General features: G+C 36.0%; 1 protein-coding gene across 4 annotated transcripts in view; it reads left to right on the plus strand.

Annotated features, from left to right (window-relative positions):
• The window catches only part of STOX2 (storkhead box 2), a 121,607-nt gene extending 113,985 nt beyond the window's left edge, over window positions 1-7,622 (plus strand). For all 4 annotated transcript variants that reach the window (XM_073001403.2, XM_078393899.1, XM_020802823.3 and 1 more), the window contains one exon: window positions 630-7,622. In XM_073001403.2, the coding sequence (XP_072857504.2) occupies window positions 630-825 (196 nt within the window). In that variant the 3' untranslated portion in view covers window positions 826-7,622. The remainder of the gene's footprint in view (window positions 1-629) is intronic.
• The last annotated feature ends 2,304 nt before the right edge of the window (window positions 7,623-9,926 follow it).

Raw genomic sequence — 9,926 nt, forward strand, 5'->3', positions numbered from 1 at the left:
ATGTTAATTCTTAATAATAATGAGCACTAGTGTGTGCTTTTTTTAAAAAAGGAGACTAGTGTCCAAATGTCTATATTCTGTGCCAAATCAAAAGAATACAGTCAGCAGAGTAGATGTCTACACCAAAAAATGTTGGGTCCTGCAACCAGAATAATGCCCATTAAATAAATACTGTGTATTTATTTATTTTATATATTTTAGTTCTGTTGATGCTGAGGAATGAGCAAGGTGTGAATTCACAAAGCAGTGAATTCTATTTCTTGGGTGAGTTTTGAGTTCCTTCTGATGGTGTGACATTGTTTACATACTTTGAAACCTATTTTTAAGTGCATAAGAACAAAAGCCTTTCATTTAAAAAAATCACAAGACATAATGAGAACCTGAGATTCAGTTCCGAATTGTTAATCTTTTCACTTGGGACTCAATCCAATACTGTACTTTTTTAGCACATGAATGGAATTTACAGTCTGTGAGACAGATATTTGTTAATTTAATTTGTTATACTAAGGTGGTTCTGTTGATAGAATCATTATGTTCATGTGGAGAAAATAATTTATATAGCTTTCCATTCTCTTTTTCTTCTGGCATGTACTTAATGTGTATATGTATTTGTTTTTCTCTCTCTTTAGTACTCGTGAGAGCTTAGCTTCCAACACTTCAAGCATTGTTGAAAGCAACAGACGCCAGAATCCAGCCCTCAGTCCTGCACATGGTGGGGCAGGTCCAATGTTCAGCTTTCGAGCAACTGCTGACCCTCCAACAAGTGAAACTGAAAAATTGCAGAAACCTGCTAATTGCCTGCAAGCATCTGTTACAAGTGTTTGATAATGCTTCTGCCTCAGATCATCTGTCTCATCCTATACAGTAAAGTTTACGACACTGGGACCTATGTTTACGTCTTTGGGAGGGAAAAATAAACGGGCATCTCAACTGCACAGGTTTTTTTATCTGCGTAAACTGTGCTACTACATAGGCTAGGGGCAACAAAAAATCTTTATTTCAAGGTATTGCTTTTCACATTTTGCAGCTCTGTAGCAACAGAATAGCAGTAGGGATAATATGTACACTTTTGCTTCACTTAATCGTAACTGAGCACATATATGAAAGTCTAGACACTGTAAGTGTAATCTGCATTTTCAATGTCATGCAGTTGCCAACTTCATTTAAAAATGCCACAGATATGTGATGTCCCCTACCACTGATTAAACTATTTGCCACAGAGTTGATTTTTTTCCTTTATAAGCTGAGCCTTTATTGAAATCAAACAGTTAAGGGTCACCTTGAGGGGAAACAATGCCAAATGAGAATAGGAAAGACCTCAGCTCTACCTGTGAATTATTTATACATCTGTCATTTTCACTGTGAGTCTTCATGACATGATCTTGCAAGAATCCATAGCAAAAGTAAGTCAAAAGAGATCATGTTTTAAAGATGTGGGAAAAGGTGGGAGATAATGGAAATATTATCTATTTTTACCTTTTTTTTAATGTATGAGATGTTACTTAAAACATAGTTTTTAATTTCCCCTAGTTGCAAGCAGGGATGTAAGCTTTTGATGGTGAGGAAGGTAAAGCCTAACTTTGATTGAGGGATGGACATCACTAAGTGATAGAAAAGGTTACAAACAGTTTTTTTGTCACTGTAGCTCAAGTTAGGTAGTCACTTTAATGTATCACTCCAGCTGTTACTCCAAATTATTATTAATATCAAAATAATTTGTTTGAATAAAGAACAGAAAAGCTCTTTGTGATACAAATGATGAATAATGGCCTGAAGAGTTGATTTCTTTCTATGGAAGGACATATTATATTTCTATTTTATGTAGCGTTTAGAGTGCCTAAATTAGGCTATTGAAACTAGCGAACAGATGTAGAGACTAATAAACTTCAGGCCTTTTATTTAATTACATTTCTTTGTGAGTCAGCACTGTATGGAAATACTTAGTTTAAAAAACAACAATATGAATTCAAATTAAAATTGTCCGGAAATATTGTTAACAGAAAGATTATTTGTGATCTGAGAGAAGACTATAAACAAATTCATGTACAAAAAGCTTGCTAAGTTTTTCATCAACAAAGGTAGTTCAATAAAAAACACTACTTTATCTCTTTGATAATTCTCACAAAGTTGATAGCAGAAATTCTGTATCTACAGGTTTATTATATCTAATGTCTATGTCCTGAAACTGCTAATCCAAAGTAATTTATTATTAATAAAATTATTCTAGATTAATGTTTAGAGAGACCCACGATTTCAAGAGCAAACTTGAAAAGTATGAAGGGCCAAATTCTGTTGTCAGTTTTTTATGCAATCCCATATTGCAGAAAATTTGTTTTCAAACAAACATAGTGGTGATACAAGTTGAAATATGAATACAATAAGAAATATCAGAAGCAGTGTAAATTGCTGTATGCATTGACATTTACACTATCTGTCTTTTGTTGACATCCAGGTGATATGATAAGCATACCATTAAATACAGTATTTTCATCAGGTATTGGTGACAATTTGTATAACCTTTTCAAGCTTCACTTGTATTCTGTGTTGTCTTCTTTCTGAAGGTGCACACTCTTATCTTAAACCAATTTAAACAGCTTTCAGGTATTTCTGAAATAGCTTTATAAATGCTGGGCACAATTGGTTTGGTTTCTTTTACACGTGAATAGGTTATTCCTTTGAAATGCAGGGGCTCTGGTACATGTGCAGGGACTCAAGACATGTGTATTGACATTCTGAACAAGCAGGCGCTATTTTCTTCCCTTAAGTGTTGGGGAGCAATCTACACATGTAATCCTGTTGTGCACATTGAGCTTGAGTTCTATTAAGATTTGAGTTGCAACCTTTATGTCTAGTTCAGTCACTAAAGGAGCAGGTCTAGATGCTTTCTTAATTACCATATACACATTCCGTTTGTTGTGAGCACAAGTTAGGACTCAGTGCATATAATGGAGATTATTATGCTGCTTCTTTGGTTAGTCATTTGGCCTGCTGCCTTTCAAGCTATGCCATAATAGTCTAGAAATAAATTGCCTGACCAATCTTACTACTTACATATGTAATTATGGGAGTATTTAATACTTCCAGACTCCAGCCATTAGGTTTCAGGGAGAAAATTGCTGTAAAAGGACAGTAGCTATGGTTTTTATAAATCTGATTCATGCTGTGATATTTATGCTACTTACCAGTTCTCTAAATAAAATTGCTGAAATGATATCTGAAATTATAGGTGAAAGCAAAAATTAAAATACAGTATTAAAATGTGAATGAGGAAGGTATTGCCATGTATGGGAAATACTGCTCTTTTATTAAAATCATTATATTTGATATAGAAACAGTTATATGAAATACATCATTCCAATGTTATACAATAAATTATCTCTCACCTTGCCATGGAAAGGTTCCCAAAGACAAGCTTTAAAAAGGTCCTGTTAATGTTGACATATCTATTGGCCATAAATATGTTTTACATTTTGTTAATAGTAATGTGATTCTTGAAGCATGTAATATAAACAGAAGTTTTAAAAAGAAGCATAGGAGAAGCCCATTATGAGATTTTAAATATACACCCACAGCAGATATGGCAAAGGGTTTTTGTTATTGACCACAATCCTAAGTGTCCACAAGCAGCACAGCAAGTAGCTATGCTTGCTCTAGGGTATTCTGGGAGTTGGCTACAAAACTACATTTTCTCATCTCTGACCCAGAGAAATGGAGCTTGAGTTTTTCTGTCACTGTTATCATGTGATGAAATCATGATAACCTTGTATTAATTACATGGTTATCATCTATCATTCTAATAACCTATCAACTGAAAGGTTTACAAAACCAGAATGCGTTGAATCTCTATATTGTGTTCAACTTTAAAGGGTCAACACAAATCTGTCGGCATTTTGCACACTTGATATGTATTATTATAATACAACATGTTACTTTTATGGTAAAACTTTTTTTACACATATAACTACCTCCATGAATTTGATGAAATGCAGCAACACGTTTTTAAAAGGATATTATTAGGAGCAACTTTGAAAACGTTATGAAGAAAAAGGCCATGATGTTCTCTTGTGTGTCGGTGCTTGCATACGAAGTCATTTTTCATTGCCATGATTTCCTGTTACTGTATTCAATTGGCTTTTGGCTTTAGTAGTATGAGGTTTTATACAAAGGTCATAGAATCTTTTAGATAACCAGGAGGGGGGTTGTAATTGTCCTTTGTCTTTCCATTTCTGCTGAAGTTTCTACCAGACAGAAAGTCAAGTGTTGCTTGTAATTTAGAAGCCTGTTAATATATACAGTATACGGAATATGATTGGCAGTTTGGGGCTTAGCAGAAGACACACCAGGCATTTTAACTGCCTCCATTTACACACTTTGGGCCCTATTCTGCCTTCACTTACGGCAACATATCATGCCAGAGTTTAGCTCAAATATTTATGTTATCTACCTGAAAATGAGCCACTGGTGTGATACGCTCCTTTTTCCCTCAATCTTGTGCATCTTGGGGACTGATTACTATGAAGTCCAGTCTTTGTCACACTCAAATTAATAGCATGAAATTCTGTAAGTGGTAGCATTGACAGAATCACCAAATAAGATGTAGAAGTTTTCCTTCCTTTAGATATTTAGAGGGTTTTTTTAAAAAAAAATGAGGAGCAGTTAAGAAGCTAATTGCAGAAGCATATTAAGGGGATGATGAAGAGCATTGAATGGCACCTGCGCCCTCATGCTGTAATTTTTATAGAAGTATTAGATATATTTTACACTATATTCTATTTACAATTAGCTATGCCATCATCACTCCTATGGAAATGAGAAACAGAATTGGGAGACCATATGAAACCAATTATGTTTGGTTGTAAGAAACTTTTTAATTGATTAAAATACTACTGGCTTTACCATACCTATGGCCATGATTATCTTGTGCCTGAAAAATCCATATCCTGCAGCAGAATAATCTAGATTTTGCACCAAGAAAAGCCTTCTTTAGTGAATTATGCACATTTTTCCTGCTTCTCCTAGCACAGGAGGAGTGGGAAAGACAGGAGATCAGAAACAGTGCATGGGACCTAACCACTGATAGTCCTATGGAGAACAATTCTGAAGTTCTGAGATTTCACTTGGTGCATTTTTCAGTCTCTCTTTGTAGAGATTCAGAAAATGCTGACTCCAGAGTCAGATATAGTAAATTCCACTTGTATTGTGTTGTCATGAACACATGGAATGCTTGCAGCTTCAAATGGCAAGAAGCAGAATACTATGAAACAGCTGCATGATTATAAAGCATTCTTGCCCTCAGTACATCACCAGCAATAGCTGTCAGTCAGGGGAAGTGCCAGCTACTTTTCCCTTTCTGCAAAGGGAGTAATTTTTGGTATAAACAACAGTTCATGATAGAGCTGTAATATGTTGCACTAATATTGTGCCTTTTGCTTGAGGATCTCACAATTTCATGAAGTTAACTATTGGAAGCAATTAAATAAGAGAAACAATTTTGCAGTGGCTCTTACTGTGGTTCCATCATGCTTAGCTTCGAGCAACGCAACTGTTCTCACTAGTGAAAAGAACCAGGAAAACTTTTTTTAAAAAAACAACATACTTTACACAGGGCTTTTCCTAATGTCAGATTGAGACATTCAGTATATTAAAGTCTTCTGCAGTTTACACTCCTTCCTATTCTTCCAGAAAGGCATTGTTATTTCATAGAAATCCTTCCAATTCATATTGTCAGCCACTTTTTAAAATGCCCACTTCCAGCCCTGACATTGCTGATACTTGTACCAATCCAGATTATTTGGTTTGTACTGCCTGCAGCACTTCCAAAGTACCATATTCTTTTCTGCACATGAGACAATCTAGGCATCCTCCTTTTGCCTAACAGGTGACTATCATGGCACCATTGAGAGCACACACAGATGGCCTTTGAGCTTGCGTTGCTGCATATTCACAAACTAGGTGCTATCACTGGATTTGGACAATAGGTTTAGTGAGATATGACATGATGGTGTTAGGTACTGTCCTTCTAAATCTACTTCTATTGGTGCAAAATCATGCTGAATTTAAATGAAAGTAGCAGAAAAAGCTAAGCCTCACTCTTTCAAAGTTTAGTATTTGAGGGTTTGGTTGTTTTTTAATTTTTCTTTTACTAGTGTTTCATCTTGACTGGTACAGGTACATTAACATGGCAGAAAAATTATCCCAGATCAGCTGAACAGAGAGAGTGCATAGAAGTGTTTCTGTGATGTATATTTGGTAAATACAGTGCAAGATAGATAATGGGAGAGAAGATAGATGATCTGTGGCACACCAGGCTTTTCACTCGCAATAGTGCTATCTGCCTTGGCTTATCAAGGAATGGGGACTTAGATGTCAGGTTCGTGATAGAAAGCTGGACATGGTCCATCCCCACTCATACTTGTGGGGATTGAGGTAGAGATATCTACTATGTAGCATGGCTGTAGACTAAATGGGTCACCTTCCCATGGTCTTCCATGGTTAAATCTGTTAGATTTTATATGGAGAATAAGTATGAATACAATGGTTGCTCCATAATCATATGACTGGTAAGAAGAGTCAATGTTTATGCCTCCAGAATTTAATTAAACACAGTAACAGCCATTGCTGAATCCTATGTATACTATACAGGAAAAGTTGATTGTTGGAGGGAGAGTGCAATTTGTGTTTGACTGCCTAATTAGTGGCAGATGGGAACTGGTCTAGCAGCAGAATGGTTCTCAGGACACAGTGAAGTACTAAGCCTTTGTATGTCATATTTTCAACCTGCCATTGTACTAAGTATATGACACATAAACACTTCATAAACTCACCAGAGTGCCTCCTCTATGAGATGTTCTGGGTCATAAAAGGTAGCCTAAGAAACTTCAAGCAAACAAAATTTAATCTGTGAAAAACATACCCACATACACCCCTTGATGCTACTACATAACCATACAAAATAATACCCTGACTGCTGGCTATAGTGATTATTTATAGAAATTAAAATAAATCAGACACCTATCTGTGAGCGTAAAAATCTGAATAGGGCCCATCAAGTAATTCACACAGATGCTAACTTCTGTATGAACAAGAGACTTATGTTCAAAGGGATCATAATTCTGCAGGTAACTTTCTGTGAGTGACTGAATGTGACTGTTGCATTAGGTTTAAATGAGTTAAATAATGCAAGTGGGACTTACTGTATGCTAGAAGGGAGTTTTGCAACCAAGACTGCCTTGTATAAATGTGTTTGCACTGAAAAAAAATTAAAATTACTTGGTCTCTGGTTGCTGTAAAGGTCATCCAAGCTGGATGTTCTGTTTATATTGTATAGTATTTCATATGAAATAATTACAGTTCATGAAATGTCTTCCCTTAACGTTAACTGATTTATAACAGCACATTTGTGACATGGTTTTTATTGTGTCAGTGTACCATATTGTAAATGATGATAACTTGTCATGCTTAGTATAACTTAAAAGGAAAAAAAGGACAGGGATTTTTGTAAGTCTATATTTGAAAGTCCCTCCATATGGTAATATTGTGTTCATGTTGTTTATGTAGTGTTGTGTGAAATATCCATTTTGGATTGTGTTACTTTTTAAAATATTAAATAACATTTGGTTATATGTTACGTTTTCAAGTCTTTTTTATTTTATTTTGCAAATGCCACTGCTGTGAGGAAAATGTCCTACACTAGTTGTGTTCTGTGTTTTCAGCCCATTTTATCATATTCATCTATACTTTCTGTGTTTGAAAGTAAAACGTTTTTGAACATATGAAGCTCCCTTGTGCTATCTGACTGCTGAGCCATCCAGCCGCCTACTGTGTGATTTCCAACCAGCAGCAATTCTTTCTTCTTTTTCCCCCCTTTGGCCCTTGGCTTGCTCATAGGTGTTGTGTGACAACAGTAGGGAGGCAACTTCCAGGCTTGGTGTGAGGTGCCCCCTCCAAAGGAAAGCTTTGTCAGTGAGACACTAGAATTTTTTTTCTGTGTTGATGATAATTGAGGTAGCATCTGCTAAACTATCTTTCAGAAATCATGTCTGTTTGTTAGTACACTGTAAAATAGATTTGAGAATAATCCTCATCCAGAGAAAGATGTTATGAAAAAGGTGTATTGCTAAGTTAACATTATACAGTGAACTGAACAAGCTGCCTTTGATTCATCTACAGCAAAATTATCTACCCTTGCAGCAGCTCTTCAATGTCTCGGTTGGGAAGGAGTCTTTCTTACCTGAGATGCTATAATTGGAGGTGTAAAGGTTGAACATGAGACTTCTGAAACAGTGCAGAACTAGCGCAGTTTAGCTGTCATGTCTTCTTCCCAAACATTCCTTAGAATTGTACCTTGGAGAAAGAATACAGAAGGATCTCTAGATCCCACTCGAAGCACAGTTTCCTGTGAAAAAGGAATGGCAAACCTTTGTGCTATCTGAGGAAGAAATGTACGACTCAGTTTGAGACAAATTATGGTATATACACAAGTCAGAGTATTCCCCTGAAGAAAACTGTTATTTCACTTTAACATTAATGCATTAGTGAAGATTTATCTCTGCTGTATGTGGCTTACTGACAAACAGTACTTCCTGGAAAAATGATTGGCAAAATTGCTGATTGGCTTGGGGGAGGTTTAGTCTCTCACCCTCCTCAAACTTCCCAGTTCCTTCCACCAAATAATTCCAGATGTTTTTCTTCCCCACCTAGGTTCCCAGCTCATTTCCCTTTACTCTGCAACTCACGTCCTGAAGTCTGGCCTATTCAGTGCAAGCAGCTGTGTTGTCTCAGCCTTCAGAGTGCCTAAAATGCATAAAATTGCTCCCATAGTCTCTGAATAGGTTTTCCTGTTAAATCTCCATACCTTACTCTGTTCTTTGCTTCTTAGTCAATTAAATTTAGAGGAATCGTCTTAAGTGGCTACAGGAGCAATGCGTTTGTGTACATTCATCTCTTGGTCAGCTTTTTTTCCCCTGTCACTTACTACTAAGCTCTTTCTTCGTTTGGAAGAGCATCTTAGTCTATTAATGAGTTAACCTTTTAAAAATTGCCAGTGTTTATAGATTGACCCAATTCCATTTGCTAATCCCAACTAGAGTAGAACCACTTAATAACGTCCTGAATGGAGAGTCAATATTTTTGCAAATTCCATTGATTTGACAGGTCTGCTCAGGTTTACCAGTTTCATTCAGGCCATTGGGTTTGGCATTCAGTAGTAAATTGACTCAGTGAAGAAGTGGAACCTGGTTCAAATCTGGCACTTTACTTATTGATCAGGTATTCAAAGAAAGCTGCTGTGGAACAAGTTATCAATGTAGTAGTAGTAAATGTTCATTCTGTGATTATCATCTGTTGTATTCATGTGCAAACTTGGTATATGTTTCTCTTCATCAGAGTTTGTGTGATAAACTAGATATAGATAGAGGGGGGAAATTCTCAAAGGCAGTCAGAGAATTTCATGGCTAAACTGAAAGGTAAATTTGAACTTGTCACATTCAAATACAGTTTCTCTTCAGTGCAGTTTTTAACCTACTAATAAGTAATAGGTCACAGGTAAGAACTACAAGAAAATGTGTGTGTAGATCAGTACTTCCAGTAACCATTCTATCTATCTAATCATGTCCTCAAAGAAGACTGTATCCATTCCCCAACTGGCTGGATAGCTCAGAGAACTTGAGCTCCTGGTCATGAGTTCAATATCCCTCTGTGCCTTGTAGGAAAAGAGCTAACATGTGATTTCGGGCAGGTTGCCCAGTGCCAGTAGAAAAGAGAATGGTGAACTACTTCTGAGTACTCTATACCTAGAAAACTCTGGAAAGGTTTATTAGTTAGAATCAAATTCTAATTCTAATTCTAATTATTATTATTCTAATTATTCTAATTATTCTTATTATTATTCTAATTATTATTCTTATTCTTATTCTTCTTATTCTTCT

Source organism: Pogona vitticeps, chromosome 5 (assembly GCF_051106095.1).
Source record: "Pogona vitticeps strain Pit_001003342236 chromosome 5, PviZW2.1, whole genome shotgun sequence".
In the NCBI taxonomy this organism is placed as follows: Eukaryota; Metazoa; Chordata; class Lepidosauria; order Squamata; family Agamidae; genus Pogona; species Pogona vitticeps.